We start from the raw sequence: 24923 nt of genomic DNA on the forward strand, positions 1-24923 counted from the left end.
CTAAACTCTATGTGTTGATAGAGGCAATGAGAATATGTTTGATTGCCACTTTTTTTTAACAAAATGTAGCATGATTTTCCCACCTCCTCCCCTAAGTTATTTAAAACTCATGTGTAATTGGATTTCTATATAGGTAACCAAACGTTTTTGCTAAATTCACTTAAGTTTCATAAGAGAGTTTAATTCGCATAAATCCAAAATTCTTATAGAGTTTAATTGTAACATCCCACGTTAATTAAAAAGGTTCAGTGATAGGCTTAAATGACTAGTGCTTAAAGGGATTGGAAGTATTACTCATATCAACAAAGTGCAATTTCTTTTATGGTCATCCATTCAAATGAACTCCACAGTTAAGCGTGCTTGGCTGAGAGTAGTCTTAGCATGGGTGACCTCCTAGGAAGATTCCCGGGATGCGCATGAGTGAGGACAAAATGCGCTATAAAGAACTCGTGTTGATGTGTAGGCCATGTACACAGCCTGATGAGCTATCATAAGTAACCGCTCCCGACCCAGTTTGGGTCGGGGTGTTACAAGTGGTATCAGAGCAACCCTGCGACCGTGTGGTGATGGGAGACAGTTGTTATACGCTCCATTGTGATTACCTACCTATCGGGGGAGGATTCTGGGTTAGCGGTTATGCTCCCAGGCGCAACGAGGACGTTGCGTTCTTCAAGTGGGGGTGATTGTAACCCCACGTTAATTGAAGAGGTCCAGTGATAGGCTTAAATAACCAATGGTTTGGATTGAAAGTACTACTCATAACAACAAAGTACACTTTCTTTTATATATGGTAATCCATTCAACAGAACTCCAGAGTTAAGCGTGCTTGGCAGAGAGTAGTCTTAGGATGGGTGACCTCCTGGGAAGGTTCTCGGGATGCGTATGAGTGAGGAAAAAATGCGTTATAAAGGACCCGTGTTGACCTGTGGGGTTGTGGGCTATGTACACAGCCTGATGAGCTATCATAAGTAACCGCTCCCGACCCAGTTTGGACCGGGGTGTTACACCTATAGAGTTTAATTGCAACGGTCCACCAAATGAAGCCTAAAGAAACAAATCTCCTATATACTACCCGCTTACATTTCCTGCCCAAGTGAATTATACTAGATAATATTTATTTCCTATTTAATTTGTATTCACTATCTATATTTACTAATAAAATCTCCTTTACTACTAAGAGAATAATATTTCTCTTATTTCCTCCAAAGACATCTATCTAATTCAAGAAACAAGTAAAATATTCCTTCTTTAAACTATTATCTTTTTTTATTAAACTATTTAGTATAGATTAAAATTATAAACTATCTTTTTTTATTAAACTATTAACTTTACTAATTGTTATAATTTTTTCATCAAAATAAATTAAATTTGATGTTAAATTATAAACTGCACGTTGTAAATTCTTCATTAAATTCGACACATATCTACCATTAACTTTGTGATAATAGAAAATTCATTAAAACAATTGGAGAATTATTTAAATGAAGAAATCATTAATTTTATGGTAAAAAAAAATATATTTATTTCATAAAAATACACATTTCATAACGTTACTCAATTCTCTCTAATTAGTTTTTCATTATAAATAACGCCCTAAAAAATAAATACTCTATATACCGCGCATAGCGCGGGATCTATGCTAGTCATACAATCAAATAATCAATTCAAAATATCCACTTTAAAGTTTAAACACAAGTCCACACTAACCTAGTCCCAATACGTCCAGACTCCCACAAAATAACATTAACCCGACCCGACTTTAAACCGTCCTCAGTAGAATGACGCTGTCATACCAAAATCTAGCCTCGGATGCTATAAATCAGGTTCGGTAACCTCAAATGTTAGGTTCGTATATGTAGATAATTAACGAACCATACGTCACAAAATGGCGGGAAAAGCAAAAGAACAGAGAGAGAACTCACAGTGAAGCTAACGACGAACAAATTTCCTGCTCCAATTGCGTTCAAATGGGAATTAAGTTTCAAATCTTCTATCAGATTGTTCATACTTTTGATTTCAGTTTAATTCTATCTTCGTCAATTTCGCCGTATAATATTAGGGTTTTAATTTCATGAATTTCTTGTCGAAAATTAGGGTTTGACGAAATTGTTGGCGGATAATGCACCAAATTGTATAAAACAGCAGAAATTCGAAAGCTATTTCAACCGCAAGATTGCTATTGATGCTAGCATGAGCATTTATCAGTTCCTTGTTCGTTTTCGCTTCGATTTTTGATGTTCTTCTGTTCGTTTAATCGTTTTAATTTGGTTAATTTTTGCTTGGAGGATGATTTGTTAGTGGTTGAATTTGGTTGTAGATTGTAGTAGGAAGAAGTGGAACTCAGATGCTTACAAATGAAGCTGGTGAAGTCACTAGGTATAACACATTTTGGAGGATTAATTCCTCTTATTTCCTTAATTTGTTGTCTTATTTGTCTTATTCCGGAGAATCGACTTTCGTTGTTTATGTTATGACACTGATATGAACACAAAATTATGTTGGATTCTTGACATGAAGCATGAGCTTGAAAAAATCACATTTTGTTTTGGCAAAAAAAGGAGCTTGAAAATTTTGAGGTGAATTGTAACAATCGCTATCCGACATGCTTATGCAATGGTTTCGGTTACTTTATAGTTAAATCCTGCCTGAAATTGTGACAGGGTCAGAGTTATTTCCCTTTATGTTGGGCGCTTGGGTCGTCCCAAGACATTTTGCTTGTAAAACGGGTTGGATTACTGTCACGCGACAGTATGTTGTGAACTCAATGTATATGCTTTTGGCTTAAACTAAATCCGAATTTATGCTGTAATTAAGCTCAGAGGTGCCTAACTTAAGTGTTATTTTAAGCGGTTGATTGGTTATACACTTATAGTTGTGGTTTCTACCAGTCTATTGCAATACGAGTTGAGATATGTGATTTACTCCTCTAGTCTTTGGCTTAAAGTTAATCATTCAATTCACTATAAATGATTTTTCTCACATACATTGCGAATTCAATGTATATGAGTTTGGCTTACACAAAATCTGAATTTATGCTTTATTCAAGCTCAGAGGTGCCTAATTAAGTGTTATTTTAAGTGGTTGACTGGTTATAGTTGTGGTTTCTACTAGTCTATTGCAATAGGAGTAAAGTTTTTGAGATATGTGATTTGCTCCTGTAGTCTTTGTCCTAAAGTTAATCACTCGATTCACTATAAATGATTGGTCTCATTTTTCTTAATTTTTTATTTTAAGAAAATCATAGTTAAGTGATTCGTTTGTAGTTTTCTCTTACTGCATCCCTTTGTCTAGTCATTTGCAGGGGATGTTCTTACGAAGTATTAGGCTTCTTGAAGCTGGAATACAACCTGTGTGAGTTTTTTCTTCATCTCTGCTCTCTTCATACGTTCTTCTCTATTATACTGTTTCCCTTGTTCATAATTTAGTTGCGTAGTTACCTTGTGCATTTCTATTTCCAATGGAGCCAAGGAGTCATTATGTTATGTTTTGGTTCTCGATTATGATAATATGATCAATAAAGCAAAACGGCTCACTAAACTGGTTGTGCTTCTTTTTGAGAAAAAACTTATTGGATGCAATTCTCGACTCAGTTTTCTTTTGGATTATTCAGAAACAACCTGTAACACAGGGGTAAAACTGCTTACATCGGGTCCCCTTACCCGGCAAATTGCGGGAGCCCTTAAGGCATGGGGGTAATGTTGTTGTAGTTGTCTTAGTTCATCTGTGCTAGGTAGTGAATTGTAAAATTATGTAGGTTAGCGGATACAAGGCCAAGAAAAGCCGATATAAACCGTAACCTTGGACGGGCCACCTCATTTAGTACGCAACCTCTATTCGTGACCTATGCCACGACTGAATGCCATTTTCTTTCCCAATATTGACCAAAAATTGTGCTATTCAGATACGTCTTTGATGGGCAGCCTCCTGATTTGAAGAAAGAACAACTTGCCAAACGGTAATTTTGCTCTTCTAGTTTTTATTGAAAGTTCAAACACATCCAAACCAGTGCTTTACTTGATTTGTCTATGACCTTGCATGAAAGTTACTCCATACGAGCTGATGCAGCTAAAGATCTGTCAGCAGCCATAGAGGTAGAGTTTATCAATCAATACTGGCGAAAAAGTAGTTTCTATTATGTGTTGCCGTATAGTAGTACTTTCATTCTTATTATTTGCATATTGCTTCATATATCCAAAATTTGCTTCATGACTAATGCAGAATGGCGATAAAGAAGGAATTGAGAAATTCAGTAAACGAACAGTTAAGGTGTGTTATCTTTACACGTTAAGAGTATAATTTTAGAAGCAATTTCTAGTTTTGTGTGAATGGTGGAAGTGTGCAACTGTAAAGCTTGATGATGGTTTCTTAAATATTAAGGACCCTTAAAACCTACGAACATTATTTCTTTAATTCAAGATGTAACCACCTTTTTGTTTTTGGGTGGCGTGGGTGCAAATGTTAATCACCGAGAGTATTTCAGGAGCTGACGTGATGGCTAGAAAGTATAAATTATGGGTTATACTGTAAAGAGCTCAGAAAAGTTTAGTACGGAGTAATTGGTTTTGATTTCATCTGAGACAGTGACGATAGCTGTATTCCTTTGCTGTCTTGCTCTTTGTGTTTTGCAGGTGACTAGACAGCACAATAAAGACTGCATGAAACTACTAGGATTGATGGGAATTCCTGTGGTTGAGGTGATCTTGCATAGTCTTTTGTGAATTTTTTTTTGTTACGCAACTTTCATAAATATAACTTCTCTCTACTTTTATTAGGCGCCTTCTGAAGCAGAGGCACAGTGTGCAGCACTTTGCAAAAATGGAAAAGTATGTGTTATTATGGACTTGCCATTTCCTTTTAGTTATTGCATGCGAATGATAGATGAGATAAGTTTTGATAGACATAAGAGTAGAGCCAGGACAGTTGGAGTATGAAATTTGTCCTGAAATATTCATATGGTTAGCCATGATTTGCGTTATATAGTGTAATGAGAATCACTTTACTTATAGTTCCCAATTAACATCACTATTTTTCTTCCAGGTTTATGCGGTAGCTTCTGAAGATATGGACACTTTGACCTTTGGGGCTTCTAGATTTCTTCGTCACCTGATGGATCCGAGTTCAAAGAGAATTCCAGTAATGGAATTTGAAATGGCTAAGGTGTGAAGCAGTACATTACTGGACTTCGCTTCAAGCTAGAGTCTGATTACTTATAGCCGTCGTTCTGTTATAGGTATTGGAGGAGCTGAACCTTACAATGGATCAATTCATTGACTTGTGCATTCTTTCTGGCTGTGATTACTGTGCCAACATTAAAGGTACCAGACACAGCTTTTAAGCCTGATTATTTTAATATTCTTTGCTACACTGTGATTCTCTCCTTTTTTTTTTTTTTTTTTTTTTTTTTTTTTTTTTTTTTTTTTTTTTTTTACAAGTAAGATATAGTATGGCTCAAGGCCTTAAGGGACACCAAGGGGGTGACACCCACATACAAAAAGATATCATAAAGATGCATATCTACATAAAGACATCACGGAAGTGAGTCGATTGACGCCCATATACAAAAATACACCCTAAAAATGACGCGAATTTACAAAAAGATATCCTAAATGAGACTCCCATATACGAAATGAGAGATGAGAAACATGTGAATATCTCCCTTCTTATCTTGCGGAATAACATAATTTTGACAAATTATTTAGTCTTTAGCGGACTAGTTGCTCTCTGTATGTATCCTTATGTAAGGATTGGAAATATTCAAAAATGAAATGTTGCCTAAGTGGTTGAAGCCTTGAGGGTCATAGCATTTTGTAAGGCTAACTGGCTTGCTTGGATTAAGGCTCTGATGTTGTTGTTGTTGTTGTATATAGCTAAAAAAAGTGGTCCATGTTTCTTATTTTCTTCATTCAAAGGGCTTGGTTGGGTTGAGGGTAAATGTTTCTGAGGTGAAGGGAGGAAGATAACAAAGCAATGTAGGTGGTAATAGTGGCGGCGGATAGAGTAAGGAGATAAGGATAGACTTATAGTCTTATAACTACCCCATTAAAAGGGTAATAGTAGGCCATTCTCTCCCTAAGGTCATGCATGACCCCCATTTAGGAGTAATAGTCCCTCCATTACTCCCGTCATCTCCTCTCAACGGCTCAACGCCCTCTATCTTCCCTTCACCACATTGTTTACATGCTCGTCTCCTTTTGGTTTGAGCTCCATTATCCCTTCCCCGATGCTAGCAAGGCCAAATTAAAGATAAACATTATTTTGATATATTCCAATTTTCCAAAGTTTTAGACCTAGAGATGAAAATAAAGATCGCCTGCAATCAATACAAGTGTTGTCAGGGCACACCTCCTAAAGTCCTAATAAAAATACAATCATGTAAATATCTTATGGAATTGTTTTGTATTCTCCTGCTGAAAATTTTAAACTGGATTCTGTTATCGAATAGAACCTCAAAGTGGTCTTGAATTTTTTAGATGCAAAACTTAGAAATTTAGGTTTTTGGACGGGCTGATTTGTTTTTTCCATATTGGTAATGATCTACAAGATGGGAATAAATAGAGTCACAATTTCCTCGTAGTTTGTTTGAACTGCCTAAGAAATTAGTGTGGAAGTTATATAACTCAGATCTATGGTGAACTGTTTTGTATTTGCTCCATTGTGCTTTTTTGAAACATTGCAAAGGAACAAATTAATTCTAAGTACATCAAGTATCAAATAAATTTAGTAGCATTTGAGCTTCAGGCTCTACTTGAGGTCTTCTTTATATTGATAAAGAATCCAAATAACGTAAGTTGTGCATCTTTACCAAAAGGGTAATTCTCAAGGTCAAATACATTTGATTTTCTTAATGTCACACTTTGAACTTCCCGCAGGTATTGGTGGACTGACTGCATTGAAGCTCATTCGACAACATGGTTGCATAGAAGCTATACTTGAGAACTTGAAGAACAAAGGGAGGTACTGAAAGTTTTTTGTACCCAAGAGGTTTTATGAACTCGGTATTGTGCATTATTGCTACTTTACATTGTTTCTTTTGTCATGTTTTTGGGCTATCCTTGTTTCACTATCCAGCAACGCAACATTGATGTCTCAGAAGAGCTCTTGCCTCTTAGACAGTGTAAACTATGGGAGGGGCCTAGGTGGAGTAATTGGTGGGAGAGGTCGTATGGCCATGGGGTCAGTTATATTAGTGTGATTGTAGAAATGTCTAGTTATGTTTGATTCAACAATTCTATTTTTGTATCATGTACGGAGCTTTACTCCTGTCACATCAAAGGGCTGTTCCTGTTAGAGTGTTAGACATTGACGACAGATTCAATTCTTCACAATAAACAAGGACTACAAACAATTTAATTGTTAATTTTTACTGTGTTTACAAGCAATCTTATATGATTAGCTTCTATTTTACAGATCCTTGATTTTTATATTTGTCAGATACCAGATAGCTGATGATTGGCCTTATCAAGAGGTTAGGCGGCTATTCAAAGAACCTCTTGTCTTTCCTGAAAATGAGGAACCTGAACTGAAATGGAGCCCTCCTGATGAAGAGGTGATTTTTTTTTGGTACAGAAGATTGATTAAAATTTTATCCAATAATGAGATTATTTAAACATTTTTGCTACTTGGTTTTAGGGTTTGGTGAACTTTCTTGTGAAAGAAAATAGCTTCAACATTGATAGAGTGACAAAGGTACTCCGGGTTGTATCGATGGAGCTGGTTCAGATAATCAGATTTTTTGTACTTTTTTAAAGTAACTATAAACAGAAATTACTTGATGTTTTATTTCTGCTTTTCCTAGGCAATAGAAAAAATCAAGCCAGCAAAGATTAAGTTGGCGCAGGGACGGTATGTAATATCTGCTATCTGAGAATTTATATAAATACGTCAGTTTCTCTCACCCATTAAGTCCTGTTAAATTTGGTTGCAGAGTGGAATCGTTCTTCAAGCCAGTTGCAACTGCCGATTCTGTTCCCATCAAAAGTAAAGTATGTCCACATTAAGCCTTGTTACATAACATACTTTTGAAGGATCATCTATTTATATTGATGATAAACTCCTTCATAATGCAATGTTTTCCCACTTCCATTGTTTTTTTTTTGGCAACTCACTTCCATTGTTGGGATCTATTGTTTTGTCCTTTATGGTTCTTTTCATTTCACATTGAAGATCCTCGCTTTATTTGTTTGTGTTAATTCGCTCTCGTAAAGGTCTTTTCGCTGTGTCACAATTTGATGTTTGAGTATCAGATACGATGCCTGCATGAACTTATTATTGTTGTATGGTTTTTGAATCTTAGATTGACCTGAATGTTTTTTGTTCTTTTGTGCTTGTGTATCACAAAGTTTCAAGTATACAAAATTATACACGTTCTTTCTCTTTGATGTCTATTTGAATATGTAATCTCTTCTGTAACTGTGCATTATTATTTTCATTTGTTCCTTGTCACATACATCTTTTTGGTATTGGTATTAGTATTAATATTAATTTTGATTATTATATTTTTTTAGTTACCGAATATCGTACGTAAATATAAGGCAATTAAGTGTGAATAAATGGGGTCAAAATAATGGAAAGAAATAGATCAGAGGATTCAGCAGGTTCAACTAATGGTTATTAAAAGCCTTTGTAATCAGGAGCCTTGATAGTGTGTAATGGCTGACAGGGAAGCAAATGCATTCTTGGGTCTTTTAACCAAGGGAACAGAACTAGAATCCATCTTGCAAACGCTTACCATCATCCAAGGACTAAAACAAGTGCCACCTTTAGACTGCAGGCTGTATCTTTGAGCTCCAAGAACATCATGTCATCATTTCAAGTTCTCCATTTTGGTGCATGAAAGCTGAGTTTTCTGGTGAATAATTAGAAATCTTTCCGTATTCTTTCTATTACGGATTTACGAATCTTAGAGTTTTCTTTTGCAATGAATATGAGTGATCTTGCTCGGTAGTGACAAGGGAACTAAAATTAATTATGAAGGCATGGATGACCTCTATATTCTTCTTTTATTTCCATAATAGTGAGGCGTCGTGTTGATTTTTTCAAGCTGAGTTATCAGTTGGAGTTTCATCAACCTGCATCAAATTGTGGCAGTCTATTGGTAGTGGTTGTGTTGGTTTGACCACTGATGTTACAGTGTGTTTATATAGGCAAATAGGAAGGAGAAGAAAAAAAAAGAAACTTCACTTCCTCAGGTGATTAAAAATTGGACGGAAAGGAAGGGGAGGTATGAAAATTTTAGTGGAAGAAGGTGAGACTTGGAAGACAGGAGAAAGGGCATGAGAGTGGAAGAAGTAGTGGATTTTTTATTTTATTTTATTTTATTTTATTTCCAACTTGAGGATTTAGTTCGTGGAGGAAGAAGGGAAAAATCCTCTCTCCTCGGCTTCCCTCCTTCTCTTCCATCCCAGTTTGCAATGTTATCTTCATAAATGATTTTTCCCTCTGTTGAGCCCCTTCTCCAAATCCCTGAACTCTAACAATCTCTAAAGGAGATAACTGATTAAAAAAGTGTCTTTCTGCTTTGTTTTAGCCACATGACTCATTTTACGTATCAACATTCAAAGATCAAAGACTTTAACCCAATATTTTTCTTTGTGGCATATCATAGCATATAGTCTTAACTTTGAGAAGGGACTGGTATTTGGTGTCGATCCTTGTTCAGACATACCATTAATTTTTATGCTACTGAATTTTCTTGTGCAAAGTATGTTATTTATTGCCGAGAAGGTGCTTGAAGGTTGGAAGCTATGTAGTTTGCTAGTTTGGTTTGTATTGAGGTGTTCGAATAACAAAGCCACAGGAACCTTGAATGTATATTCGCCTGGCTTAAGGGATAGCTGTACAAATAATTTTCTAGTTTGGTTTGGATGGTTTTTCCTAATGCTAACAATTCTAAAAGATTAGAAGGGGAAGCCAAGGACGGGTGGAATGACATAAATGAGGGAGTTGAGGATGATGCACTGGTTTCTCAACGAGATGACAGTATGACACTATTCTGAAAAACATCTCTGTTTTAACCATACATTTTTTTTAAAAGGACTAGTCACAATCATATTGTAGGAGAATATCCAAAAATTTACTTTCTAGAAGAAACAGATAATGGTCAAGTTCTAGTAATGCCTTGTTTTATTTGATACTTTTATGACAGCTATAAGACCAGAGTTTTCAGTAGGAAGATGATTTACTATTTCTACTGCCGATGAAGCTTGCAATTAATATCATAATACTGTGTAGGCAGTTAAAGTTTTCTAACGGGTCTGACAGTGCTGTTCCAGATGCTCGGGGAATTATAGTACAGGAAATGCAAAAAAAAAAAAAAAAAAAGAGTACTAGCTGCTGGGAACAGGTGTTACGTCATAATAGGATTCTCGTCCGAGAGCTTATAAAACTGAAAATTTGACAAGAAGTTGTATAACAAAGAATGACTATGTACAGTTGTGGATTCTGGTTGATTTTTGCTGCTCTCTTATTTGTGAAACGATAGATACTTTGCAGTTAACACTAACAGGTCAGCTGGTGTTCTGACATAAGGAGTATCACAATTAGCCTTGTGCTTATATTATTTTCACGGCAATCTCATCCCAATTTTGAGCGTTGTTTGCAATGTCTGTATTCTTATGTAATAATGGCTAGTGTTTACCGTCTTGGTCATCACTTCACTATACCATTTTAAATTTAGTTTTGTTCCTTGACAGGAATTAAAGGACGCTTCTTTGAAGGAAACAGCTAACAGAAAACAGAAGGCTTAGTAGTAGGAAGAGGATGTAATGTGTTAATGTGTTGATCTTGGAGCATAACTTCTGAGACATTGTTAGGTAAGTCAAAATCATTGTTGGTGAACCATTCTTCAGTCTTTCCGATTTATACTCCCTTTTCTGTAATCAGCTATCTGCTTCATCAACATAATTTGAAACTAGTGGTATTTTGGTCAACATTAGAAAACATGGGAGTTCCCTTGAATTACAAAAATGAAAGTTATTTGGTCATTAATTTCCGTCTCCTACCATACGGAGGAACTTGTTTGCCTATTTCCTCCTTAGTAATTGGAAATTCTCATGAAATGACTTCCTACAAGGTGAACCAAACATGTTTTATGTTGATTTAGTGATTTAGTTTTGATGAAAGAAGTGATTTTATGTGATTTAGTTTTTATACGGATTCCCATTCACATGAAGTGCTGAAGGAAGTGTGGTGTATCCTCTCCAACATCTCCCCAGGAGTCATTCATTCATTTAGATATTCTTTTTCTTTTCCATTGTTTTGTTGTCATTTATAATAATAATATAGGGACGAACTTGCTTGTGATATGATTTGATAATTAGTGTTTTACTATTATTCAATAAGTCTTGCTTAAGACGGAATATCTGTCTTAAGTTTTAAAACAGGTCAAATAGTACCACATAGTGCTAATAAAGACAAAAGTTTTGGCATTTCCTAGGCAACTTCCCATGTGATTTGGTATGTATTTGACCTTATACCTCCGTCTTAAACAAGAATTTGTGTTTTATTATTTTATTTTTTTTCCCTAGATGGAGTTGCCTTTAAGCTGCTTTCCCTTGTTGTTTTACAGTTATGACTCGTGACTGAAACAACCTAATTTTGAACGAGCTCTCATTAATGTGGTTTAATTTTCAGGCGGAAGTTTTTTTTTTGGGCCGTGTTCAGGCTGAAGTTCTCTGTTTGAGATCGCGTTTTCAACTGCTGTTTTGTTGCAGCGCAAGGGACTGCCAAGGTCTACTGTAAATTATCGAGTTATGTTGGACGGTGTAATTTAGTGATAGTGTGCGACAATCTTTATCTGTTATCGTTTGACAATCTTAAGTTGACGAAGTAGCCATGTTATCACTTATCTACTCAATAGTATGATGTGTGCATTTTGAAAGTCGAACTGACACTCGCCTGAAATGTCTGCTCAGAAACTGCCGAGTCTGTTTCTAGCCTGGAATGTCTACGGAGTAAATTTTAAGAAATCAACTGCGAATGCTGTACATGTGCATGAGACTGGCGGAATCTCCTGGCAGAATGCCAACTACAGAGGGATTAGCAGTTTCATACCGATGTGCAGCAAGAATACATAAGCCAGTGAAAACAAAATGAACGCCGACAATTGATACAAGTCCAACGTTCAAAGAAAATCAAAAACCGATTGGTTACATTAGTTGTTGATCACCTTAAAAACAATTGATCTAGCTTAACTGAAGGTCTTGGGTTTGATTTTCTAGGAAAGTTTTGTTGTCCATGTGATCCTACTGAATTGATTTCGGGCTAAATCCGATGGTGTAAAAAACAAAAGATGGAAAAAAACCAGGGAAATGATGCGTGAAATATGATGTTGTAAAAAAGACTTACGGAAAAGAAAAGGGAAATGACAACTCGATATTTTACATTGGACATTACACTTCAATCGACAACTTCGTCGATTGCACGAGGTAAAGTTGTGTACATCTGATCCCTTTACCCTCGTATAGGCATTAACCTTGCAATCTAAAGTAGGAAGAAGAAAGAAGTGTAGAAAACATAACTGAACGAAAAGATGATTATTTGGAAAAGAAACCGAAGTAGGAGCTCCCGAAACTAGATTGCTATCAAGTAGAAATAGCAAGTTGAAGGGAAATGATAAAAGAAGAGGTGCCAGCAGACCTCAGGTACTGGATTTCTCCATTCATTAGCTTCACTAGTTTCCTGCTTATTAGCAAACTTATCCCCTCTTCCGTTCCATTTTCTCGACTCTCAAACATTTGGCTTAGCAATTCTTCCGATATCCCTCCACCTGTGTGCATTATCCTGAAACAACGACATACCTACAATCACTCCTGTTTTAGTCGGAAAACAACCACCTGGTCATAACTTACCGCAGTATGGCCTTACGTACAGCTTTAGAAACTTCACCGTGTTTTTATCATAGTTTATTGTATTATGGCCTTACCAAAACTCGACAAACTACATTCATGTTGGACAGCTCGAGATTTGCAGTTATATTAGACAAAACTACCAATTTCATTTCACTAGGCCTTACAAATCAAATAATTATAGTATTTATTATTATTATGTGAATTGTGATTCATTACCTGAATTCCAAATTTGCAAGCTGAACAGAGTCCCCTATATTATCCTTGGCTAAGCGAAAAGTAATTCCGATGTGACCTCCAGCAGGTGTAAAATTGACAGAGATTGAAAGGAAATCAGCTAGGATTTGCTGAAGCCTTAGGCTATCCCCATATAGGGTTTCCTTCAAACTCTGGTTTGTCGAATCATTAGCTATTTGAATTCCCTTTTCGTTGCTCTTTACCATCACCTGACTTATCGAAGCAACCAGTATGTCTTTCACCGCGAACTCCACCATTTCTAGTTCACAGTACCTGTCATTACACGACAATCAGATGGCGCGTCATCAAGCAAGATAAACTCAATCTCATAATATTTTTTACTTGTTCACTATTTATGTTAGTCTCCGATGGTCCTACAAATTCTTACACTAATTCTGATATTTCACTCGTAAATTATTTATGTTAGTCTAGGACAGTTTTAAGGCAACATTAAGTTTTACGATGATTTCCTGTTTTTTAACCTTGCAAAAATTAGACAAAAGATGGTAGGTAGAGAAGCCTGCATACCCGTCAATGATACTATCCAAGTCCGAATCATCAAGGATCTTGTTAAGCTGGCTCTGGCAACGTGCGCTAGTTTGCAGAACAAGTCTTTGCTCTTCGTCCAGCTCAGTATCGTCAAGTATCATACCAGAGAACATAATTCCAGCCAAAGGATTTTTTATCTGTCGTTTCATGTAAGCTAATACTTTAGCTCGCTTCATAGCTGCTTGTTCTGCTAGTCTTTGTATATGAAGCGCGTGCTGCAAGTCATGACTAGCAAGCTGCAAGAAGCAAAAGACGCCAGTAACATCACCATCTCCGTCTGATTTCTTGTTCACACAAAGCAGACATTCTATATATTTCCCAGACCGAGTAAAAAACCCAATTGACAGTTTATCAGTGTTCTGGCTACTCATAGCGCCATTCAATACAATCCCGAGATTCACAAATGCCTCCTGATTTTTTAGACGACAGCAGGATTTCTGCATTCCAAAAACCTCACCAAGTAGCATCTTATCAATAACCTCCTCACGGCTCCATCCGGTTAATTTTGCCATTGCAGGATTCCATTCTGAACACCACCCAAATTCATCTGTACCGAATATTGGGGGGATCAGAGGATTTGGACTCTGAATGATTGCTTTGTAATCACCTTGAATTCTTGTGAACTTGTCCATGACTGTTTTTTGACCAGTTATATCCTGAGCAATCAAACAAACACCCACAACGTTTCCATTTACGTCTTTACTTGCGCAAGCATTCACTATTAAGCTGATGGGACCGGCGTCTGGTATTGACTGATGCCTCTTGATCTCAAATTCAACATTTTTCTCCTCTTCACCTGGTGAAATGAGAAAACCACAAGGAGAGGGTTAATGAAAACCGATATTGTACCCTACTGGTCACGAGTAGACTTTGAACGACTACATCGACTACACTATCTGAAAGCAACTGCAATTTGGCCTTTTTATACTCGTTATAAAGTTCAGTTGTTGCAGGCTGTAAGAAGAAACTGTTAACGATAGACCTGTCAAATTCTACCCCGACCCGACCCGTTTTCAGGGCCAAGACCCGAAAATTTCGACCTGGCAACCCGTTTGACCCAAATCCAAAATGACCCGTTATTTTAGGTTCAAGACCCGACCCGTTGGGTCAAAGGTAAATCAAGAATTTTATTAAAATATTAATATTTTTATATTATATTTCAAAAAAATAGGCAAAAAATTTTATTTTTTTTTTTTATTTCTTAAAAATACAGACACAACTAAAATAATTATTTAAAAAAAAGTTTATTTTAATAATTATGCCAAATGACTCAATATAATTAATATAAACATTGAATATGATTAAATATTGATTTTAAATATGTTTTACATCTTTAAAAAATATTTTTCTTGATAAAAAAATCATTAAAAAAAGGCGTTAGAAATTATTTCTTGAACCGTATTTTGACCCTAACTCGACTTGTGACCTGTATGACCCGACCCGTATCTGACACAACCCGTATTCAACCCGACCAGTATTCTGACCTTACCCATATGACCCGACCCACCCGACCCGTTTGGCAGGTCTAGTTAACGAGCATAACAGCATCACTAATAGTCTAGCTTGTTAAAGGCTAGGAAGGCAAGGGGTTGGGTGTAATCATCCTTGCCGTGTGTTGGAAACACAAAAACACTATTTCCGAATAACCCATAATGATAATTGCCGTCAAATTGCATCGATTAACTGCTACTTCACAGTATAAGAAGCAGGAATACTTTAGTGAGCCATTTTTCTATCTTGCATCATATCCCAAAGCCAAAATACAGTGAATCGGCTACAGGCATATATTTCGTAACGGCTACAGGCATATATTTCGTAATTTTGAAGCGTATAGTGTATTCGTAATATAGAAAATGTAAACAACAGAAAGAAACATACCCTGGAGTGCCATCTGCAACATATGTTTGACATTATCAATTGAAGAGTCCTCAACAAGTGATGCAATATGTTTTCCGACAGCTTCATCAACAGGAATACCAGTCAGTTCAGAAATTTTGGTATTCCAACCATTCACAAGCCCATCAGAATCAACTGCAAGTATCGGGACTGTAGCAGTTTCAATCAACCTGACCATCTCAGTAGTCACCGCTTCAAGTTCACGTAAGCCGTGAATTTGGAGATCACTGATCTTTGAATGAATAACCGAAGTATTCAAGTCAGCAGCTTCCACATCTTTAAAAGCATTTCTAAGAATAAGCTGCAACGAGTGAATGGCGTCCATCTCGTAATCCTTCCAAGGCACACTCCTTCTCTTAACAACCTCAAGAAAAGCCTTGAATGAGGATCTCGGGTGCATCTTTGACCCGTCATCCTTCTCGCCCATTTCATGCTTTGCACCGCCCCATTTAACCTCAGCAGCAGTGTGGGATCGGAACCAAAAAAGCATGTCATTCAAAGTTATCCTCACAGCTGCCATTCCACAAACAGAATCACCCAGCCCGAGTGCACTTGGATACCCAGCATCATACAAACTATCTGTGCTCAACCCGGTTGAGTCCATATGATTTCTCGATAGCCAGGAAGCAATGTCTCGTAATTGGTAATCTGTTGGAGTGGTACCCAGTTTCCATAGCTGATTGTTGTACAAAAGAGCAGCCCCATCACATTTAACAAGGTCCATAATGTTTGGACTCTGCGTCACAATGCCCAAAGGAGCATCGCGCATCAGCATATCACATAACAGAGTTTGAGTTCGGAGGATCTTCTTCTCAAGAAATTGGTTTTGCAACTCTAGCTCTTTATTTACGTGGATAGCGAAAACTTGAGCCAAAAACTCACAAGCATAACGAAGAGGGAATGGAACAAACCGAGGAGATGTATGATGGCATACAACCAAACCCCAAAGCCTTTTCCTTTTGTGAGGCTGTGGCGGAGCTGACCCACCATCTTCTTCATCCTCGTCATTAACCACAACCGCCATAACCAAAGACCCAATAGAGCTCATGTTCTCCATGTATTGAGCATGACAACCATGTGGTGCCCTAAGAGTAGAACCACATAAAGTCAAATCAAATGAAAGCTTCTCATCTTGGATCACCCTTACAAATTTTGCCCTACAATCACATATCATTCGCACTTTATTCTTCATAAATAAGAATCTTGCAGCCTGAGGAATATCAGTAGCAGGATAATGCAACCCAAGATAAGGGTCAAGACCGGGCTTCGTAACCTCAGAAACAACCTCCCCATGATCATCATCATGAAACTTATATGCCATAACCCTGTCATACCCTGTAAGCTCAAACACTTCTTGTACCATTGTATCAACCAGTCTGTCCATGTTTCCACTAGGCAAAGACTGAAGACGAGTGATCGCTTTGGCAGCCAGCTTATACGATTGTAGAGCTCCAGCAGCTGTCATTGGGACTTCATATGGCTTCACTGGCTCAAAATCAATGACTAAGCTCCCAGTCACCCGATGGACAATTGCATAAAACGGTTTTCCTGAAGTTTTGCAGTGCACTAAGATTGGATTCAGTAGAGAAACATCTGTGAAACCCAGCGCTTTCTGAAGTGCTGAAGCACTTGGACCAGTGAATATAGTCCTTATATCAGTTCCAATCCCTATAACCGGGAGATCCCCGACACTTGGGACTGCATGACTGATCATGGTTAGCATTTCAGGGGCATTTTCACTAAAGGCAATCACCCTGAAAGTTTTGTCATCAAGGGCCAAAAGGCATCCAAAGGGTTGAATGAGCTTTCCTTTTTGTATTTGGAGAAGGTAAGACGCGGTCACCTTATCAGACTTTGGTGGTGGTTGGTTTACTCCACTGGTGCTACCCCTGACAGAACTTGAGTAATCAAATTCTTGGCTGGTATCCTCAAAATCAGCGTGAATCTTCGCGTCTAGGATGGTCTGAGCAACAATCCTTGCACTGTGTTTAGAACTGCTTGAATGCTGACTTCGTGTTGGCGAAGCCATATTGTTGACAATCTAATACGAAGATACACCAGGTAAGACAACCGCGGATAAAGAAGAGTGATACTTAGAAAGTTAAGTATGTAACTAAGCAAGAAAAAAACATAAGGAGGTAGATCAAAAAGATTGGTAATTTGTATCAAAGCTAGGAGAGATTTTCATACTTAGAAAGTTAAGTATGTTTGAAATCCCACATCTTTTTTTTTTGGTGTCATGGGAGCCACAAGGGCCGATTTTGCTGTTAACGGAATTTGAAGCCAGGTCATGAGCACCACCTCTCACGACTTTACCAACTAAGCTAGTTGGCATCTACAAATCCCACATCTTTTATCAACTCGCATTTACACCTACATCTTCATATGTGTCCATGTTGGAGAAAAAGGTGATAGACCTAGTTGTCACTACTATATATACCAAGGAATTACTGTATCTGACTTATGAAGTGAACTATCTCTCTTCCTTATGTCTGCGGCCCAAGCACCCAAGAACAGAAATTAATAATATTCCTTAATGTTTTTTTTTTGCAAACTCTAACTAAAAAAACGGGTTTAAGGCTCAAACTCAATACGACACTAAACTCCTGAAGCTTGTGCCTCAAGCGCAACAAGCGACCTCTTTTTCGAGGTGGTTTAAAAGCCGGTGGCTTCAACTTACCTCACTCATTCGAAAGGATGAGATAGGTTGGTCCTACCCTAGAGGATCAATCTAGTTTTCTTACCTTATCAAAAAAAAAAAAAAAAAAAAAAAAAGCAACAAGCGACGCGCATTTTGTGCATATTCTAAGTGTTATTTTAATTTTCTTATACCTTTTCTATGCCTCATTTTTTCTTTCTTACATGTTAGCCCTCTGAATAAAAGGGTGCTATAGCACAATATATGCATTCAATATACAAATTTGTTTGAAAAAAAAAAGGGTCTCTGTGCATGAGGCGTACAATCTCTCTTCTACTTTATAAAAAAAAAAATTAAGACAAGTAGACTCATAAGATCCAGAAGTATTAAGATTCTACCCAAGATCATGCTTCGTCACCACTTTTCAGATCAATCGTAGAATCATAAAATCCTACGATCTGGAGCGGGAGTTTAACAACTATGTTTGCAGCTTCGCCCAACACTGTTAGGCATCAGAGTGACCGGATATCAGGGCAGATACAGTCAGACCATAGTATGTCAAAATATGACCACAAATGCCAGAACTGCAAATCTGATTGAAACTACTCCCTCCGTCCCGGTCATTTGTTGTCCTATTCTATTTTTTGGTGTCTCGGTCAATTGTTGTCCTTTCTATTTTAGGATTGCAATTGATGAGCAATTTGATCTTTCACACTCAATTTAGTCCACTTGTCATTTTGTCATCTTTATACAAAAACCAAAGGACGACAATTGACTGGAACGGAAGGAGTAATACATAATACTCTCATTTATCATGAAATTTGGCTTCAACTTTAACTAAATAATCCTATCCATCAATTAGCACTTAGCACATACATTAACCTAACTAAAATGGAAAGATATGAGCCTTACCTAATTAGTTAGGTTTAGTTCAGTAACAAAGTAGACAAAGAACCAGTCTTTTCAATCCTTTGTCAATTGTCATGCAAGGACAGCAAGGTCCAACAATTATTCACACTTTAACTTTCATAAAATTAAGACAAACATGTTCCCTCAAAAAAAAAAAAATTTAAGAGAAACATGTGATTATAAGCAGTGGCGGAACCAGAGGTGACTACTGACTAGTAAGACGGTTGCCCTTATCAATGAAAAATTTACGAACTTCCCAACAAAAACTAATTTCTTTTCCTAATTGACAGTATTGCATTACTAGTTCACCTCCCTAATAATACGGTTGTAGGTTTTAGTCCCCTTAACCTCAAATCTTAGCTCCTCCACTACTTACAAACAAACAAAACCCGAAAAAAAAAAAAGCTTTTAAAAGATCAAGCATGATCGAAATTAAGAAACATCAAACTCATTACTCACATGATTACATAACCAAACATTCATCAGAAGCAAAAATAAATCAGCAAACTTGATCATTCATTTGTTTACCTTTGTAAGCGGTATTTTAATCAAAGGTAAATAAACGATTGAGACAAAATGTTACGACAATATCAGTAAAAAAATAACAAGGATCATAATCTAACCTTTCAGGTCAGCAGACAGAAAGTAACTTCAGAAATGATACTCTATCTATTTCATTCATTCGTTTATCCTTTTACTTCTTTATAAGCGGTATTTTAATCAAAGGTAAACAAATAATTGAGACGGAGTGATTACGACAATATCAGCAAAGAAAGAACAAGGATTATAATCTAACCTTTCAAGTCAACACTCCTTCAAACAGAAAGCACCCCAACAAAGACTTGAACTTGAACTGCAAATTTACACAGCAAGAACACTTCACACCCTTAACAAAAATGAGAAATTTCTGGACAATTATAGAAACCTGAAATTATTAAAATAAAAAAAATAAAAAACCCAAAAAAAACCCACTTGCTAAAGTACAAAAAACCGACCAGTAAAACAAGTATCCATACCTGTGTCAGCTGTATGAGAGCCCTCTATAATATGCAAACGACAGGGGACCACCCATATAAATTTCTCAATAATTCTTGAGAAAATTCCCAGATTTTCTTTATTATTATTATATTATTATAATATTATTTATTTGTTTAAAGGTTCTTAAAAGTAAGTGCAAAGTTGTCTGCTTTATGAGTGAAATGATGAAGGTTTCTAAAGATAGAAACTGTGGGTTGAAGGGCTGTTCATTTGAGTGATGAACAATTAACACACCCCAAAATTAGGCATGTTTCCCAGCTTTCATTCGTCTTTGATTTCTTCATTTTGTTCGTGCATTGTTGCAACGGTCTATATGTCCCCATCCAATATGACTAATTGGTCAGAGTAATGCTATCGACCTTCTCCAACATTCTCCTTTTATGACGGTTTATAATAAGGGTTATGATAAATATAATTCAATGGGTTGTATTTAAGAAACTAAAAAAGGAAATAAACACTTAATATATGCTTAAATGCATTGATTCATGTGTAATTTATTCTCTAATTTTTAAATTAATACCAAATTTAGAAGGGTATTAAATACTTAAATACAATTCATTGGGTTGTATATAGCATTTCCCTTATAATAATGTTTAGAGGAGGTTGAAAATAGGTTAAAAGAAAAGGTTGTTAGTATTCCTCAAAGTAATGGAACTAGAAATTGAATTAACGAATCGGAAACAAACGGATAATAATATGATGAAATAAATAAAAATTAATTAAGAACTTTGAAATTTTCATGGGAGTGAGCGTCTCTAGTTCTGCTAGCTCTCCCCTAACTCCAGCAATGATTCCTCAAATATTTATCATTTTATTTAAATGTTTTCATTTTTTTTTACGAGAAATAAGAGAATTAAGTAAACAACTCAATATGAAATAATAATAAGTTACGAAATAGTTTGGTTTTATTGTGGTCTTTGTCTAAATTTGGTTGTAAGTTGGACATTTTGCATATAAGTGACATCTCAAAATAAATGAAAAGTCGTAAACTAATTTGTCTGAAATGGAAAAACAAGTTTAATATTCAAATAAAGTAAAAATGTAAAATAGGATAGTCATTATACCGAAAGAAGAAACACTTTATATGTTAAAGTATATAAAAATCATTATCATACCACATATGTATCATTCAAATCAAATCACAAAAAGTAATATAAAAGGACGTTAATCTATCCACCTTATAATGTACTCTGTAGAATTTTATTATAGATATCAACTAGCTTAATTGATAAAGTTATGAGATTGGTATTTATGACATGATTTCAAAACCGATAATATCAAAATTGCTTTAAGGTAAACAGTTATTAATGGAGTATATTTTATTGATTATTTTTATTTTTATTTTCAAAATATTTCCACGACAATTCGAAGATAAATAAAAAAAGGGATGGATTAAAGTAAAATCTCACATCAACTTCGGATTACTTTAAGATGGTATCAATAAAATTGGGAATCCAATGATTTATGAATCTAACACGAGTAACGTGGTAAAGCTAAAGTAACATATTCATAATTTAATTGAGTAGGTCTTGCTTAAGACGGGTCGAATCTTAAGACGGGTAGTTACACTCACAAAACGAATATGGGGGACAAGGTGGGGGCATCCCCATGTGCCTCCCACTATCCTCTATTTGGGCATTTTGTCTCACAAAATGGTATCCGTCTACAACTTAAAACAGATAGTGCCCGTCTTAAGTAAGAATTTGTGTAATTTGATACACTAATGGGTAGTTGGTACGGACAACGTCGGGAGGCATTACTATTTTTGTATATTTCCACAAGTGGTAAGCTAAATGGTAACCACTAACGAGGGGACTACTTTCCCAATCAATTGCAACTTCGAGATTAATTGCAAAAAAAAAAAAAAAAAAAAGTTGTTTGGAACGGAGGGTAAATACTTGTCGCACAATCGGTCAATTGTTATCATTTGGTTTTGGCACAAAGATCAAGAAAAGTGGAAGAGTCAATTACTAAATGACAAGTGGAACAAATTGAGTGTGAATGATCAAATTGCTCATCAAATACATTCTTAAAATAGAAAGGACAACAAATGACTGAAACACCCCAATATGGAAAAGGATAACAAATGATACACGGAGTATCTCCCAAAAGTATTCACATAATATAATTATAAACAAGTAACTAAGATAAAGTGAATACTCCGTATTATCACAAATTCTCATTGAAGACATGACATATCCGTCACAAGCTTGTGACGAATACCATTTTACCTCATAAAGTACCCACTTTTTCTCTCTCTGCAACACTATTCATGTGGTCCCCTTTCTCCACTAACCATTTTGTTACCATTTTATCTCACAAAATATACGGCACAAATGGTAACCCATCACAAGGGAGACCAATTGCCGTATTATTTACCCAACGTCATCAACATACTATCATATTTACAGTTTTATGTCATTATGTCTAACCATGTTTAAAATTTCTATATTTTGATTATTCCTGAATAGTAAATCATTTTCAATAAAAAAAAAAAACATTTTAAAATTGAGGTACAGGCTTACCGTGATCGTTACATCTCAAACATCTCTCCTGAAAAAACCCGTGTTAACAAATATTTCACTAATCCGTATAACAAGAAGTTATGATTCATGAGAGGAGCTACAAAAGAAAAGTATATAAAAGCAAATTAGAAACTGCGTACTAGATATTTATTCTGAAAAAGGTTAAGATAATACACATGTAAATAAAAGGAGTCCATTTTTGAAATAATGGTTAAAAATAAAATATTTATCGTTTTGAGTCGGTTTTGAAAATATTTGTCAAAATGGTGTCCACGTAGGCTCCGGATTTCTAGACCTGAAACACGCCACTACTAATGGCGTGTTTTTGTGAAGGAAACACGCCATTAGCTGTGGCGTGTCTTTACAACAATTTTTTTCCTCAACTGACTGAACTTAAATAAAAAAAAAAATTATTACATAAGACACGCCATAGGGGGTGGCGTATTTCCCCTCCGAAACCCGCCATTCCCAATGGCGTGTTTGTTTTAGTCCATTTTTTAATGAAGTTTCTTTCCCTACTCATTATAAAAACGTCATTGGTAGTGGCGTGTTTTAGGTCCAGAAATCCCGAGCCTACATGGACACCATTTTGACAAATAATTTCAAAACCGACCCAAAACGACAAATATTTTATTTTTGATCATTATTTCAAAAATGGTTAAAAAAAAAAAAAAAAAAAAGTAGAAGAGTTGCCACGTTGGAGTAGTGCGCATGGATATCACGTGCATATCACATTGATGACGGCCCACAGGACAGAGGTGTATCGGACCCACATGATTGATGATGTGCGGCCCATACACAGCCCCTTTAAAGTACATCACTATTCACTACATGTCTAACTGTGGTTAGACCATAACATCAGGAGCCGTCTGCAACGGGTTATCTATTACAGTACTTCGGGGGGAAGGTTGTAGGTTGGGTAACTTGGGAATTTTTTTCTTGGGGTCATTTTCGGAAGGAAGGGACACTTATCGTATCCGGACCACTCTCGTACTTACAAAGCAAAATGAAAGACTTTGATTTGAACTGAAATTAAGTTTACATGAACAAGACTTATAATATCCGGTTCCAAAAGCTGACACTAGTAGTGACATTGTGATGTGCACGTATAGGGTTAGGTTGGGGTTCAGACTTCAGAGGGGGTCGCCAACGATATTTGGGAGACGATGTCGGCAACGTGATTGCGGTGACTGTTGGTTGTTTGATTTGAGAATGGCTGATGGTGGGGGTTTCCATTCCCTTTCCAGTTTCAACTTTCAACCAACACATCGTTGTCAAAAAAAAAAAAAAAAAAAAAACGAGAAAATTTTGGGTTTTTCGATTCCTTTTTCCTTGTTGACTCCTAATTCCTTTCCTTACACCAGTGCATACCGTACAATTCGATTGATCGATAAATCAGCAACATTAATCAAAGAATCTCAGTGACTTTAGATACTAAATTCACTAATATTTGCAATGACATTGGAGAGAAAGACCTGAACATGTGGAAACGATACGAACATCGTCATGTTAGAACTTGGATCCTAAGTCCATGTAACATTGTAACACATAATACAATTACAGTAGATTCTTCTTTTTTTAAGTCACAATCAAGGGAAAGGAACATATTCAACAATCAGTATCACAAGAGTACTGTAGGATTCCACATTCAACAGTTTCTCACAAGAATACTGCAGGATTCCACGTTCCATAGATGAAAAGTGAAAACATTGAGCACGAGTGCACGACTCATGATATCAAACAGGATGATAGACTTGTGAATAAACTACATCTCCCAAAACCTCACTAAATCGATTCGTATATATATGTACACCTTACCCAGAACACCCAACAAGTTGCAGAAAATCGAAAGTAAACTAACATGTCGAAGGCCAAACGTAAGGCCGAAATAATATCAAAGCTGCAGTAAACATAAGATTTTATTACTAGGACTCTAGGAGTACATAAGAAAACTAAACAGGAAAGGAATCCTTTACCAGAAGAAAGATATGAGCCTCTGTTCCTCCATTGCTTCTTAAAAACGACTGCATGAACATCTCAAATGCAATATAACCAGTTGCATAACCAATAGTGATATTATATATGTATATAAGTGACCTACAAGGTTAACATTTCTCATACATCAATAACCCATGCTCGCATTTACTCACCAAAACATATAAAACGAGGTACGACCACTTCCAACATTAATTCACGACAAGGACACCTGAAACCGAATTCAGGCCATCAAGTAAACAAAGTGCTTCGGTCAATTTCTGCATCCCAAATACACCAAAACAAAGGGAC

General features: G+C 36.3%; 2 protein-coding genes across 6 annotated transcripts; one reads left to right on the forward strand and one right to left on the reverse strand.

Annotated features, from left to right (window-relative positions):
- The first annotated feature begins 1854 nt into the window (after positions 1-1854).
- On the forward strand, positions 1855-11915 carry LOC141643657 (flap endonuclease 1-like). 3 transcript variants are annotated; one of them, XM_074452901.1, is made up of 19 exons: positions 1855-1978; positions 2095-2211; positions 2318-2376; positions 3292-3351; positions 3902-3955; positions 4043-4091; positions 4219-4266; positions 4629-4694; positions 4773-4823; positions 5038-5157; positions 5231-5315; positions 6870-6954; positions 7432-7546; positions 7630-7686; positions 7796-7842; positions 7925-7982; positions 8660-8848; positions 10692-10811; positions 11632-11915. In XM_074452901.1, exons 2-17 carry the CDS (start codon positions 2191-2193, stop codon positions 8831-8833), a joined length of 1149 nt encoding a protein of 382 aa, XP_074309002.1. In that variant the 5' UTR covers positions 1855-1978; positions 2095-2190; the 3' UTR covers positions 8834-8848; positions 10692-10811; positions 11632-11915. The 3 variants fall into 3 exon arrangements, with proteins under 3 accessions (XP_074309002.1, XP_074309004.1, XP_074309003.1); XM_074452903.1 differs by lacking the exon at positions 8660-8848 and having other exon boundaries at positions 1891-1978; XM_074452902.1 differs by lacking the exon at positions 1855-1978 and having other exon boundaries at positions 2088-2211.
- A 436-nt stretch (positions 11916-12351) lies between these two features.
- On the reverse strand, positions 12352-20415 carry LOC141643656 (phytochrome A1-like). Of its 3 annotated transcripts, none has more exons than XM_074452900.1 (6): positions 20091-20415; positions 19871-19927; positions 15510-17568; positions 13611-14427; positions 13065-13355; positions 12352-12780 (listed from the first exon to the last, which is right to left on the reverse strand). In XM_074452900.1, the coding sequence occupies exons 3-6, from the start codon at positions 17554-17556 to the stop codon at positions 12582-12584; spliced, it is 3354 nt and encodes a 1117-aa protein (XP_074309001.1). In that variant the 5' UTR covers positions 17557-17568; positions 19871-19927; positions 20091-20415; the 3' UTR covers positions 12352-12581. The 3 variants fall into 3 exon arrangements, with proteins under 3 accessions (XP_074309001.1, XP_074308999.1, XP_074309000.1); XM_074452898.1 differs by having other exon boundaries at positions 19871-19999; positions 20091-20375; XM_074452899.1 differs by lacking the exon at positions 20091-20415 and adding an exon at positions 20047-20089.
- Between the last annotated feature and the right edge of the window lie 4508 nt (positions 20416-24923).

The sequence above is a fragment of the Silene latifolia genome, chromosome 2, assembly GCF_048544455.1.
Source record: "Silene latifolia isolate original U9 population chromosome 2, ASM4854445v1, whole genome shotgun sequence".
NCBI lineage: Eukaryota > Viridiplantae > Streptophyta > Magnoliopsida > Caryophyllales > Caryophyllaceae > Silene > Silene latifolia.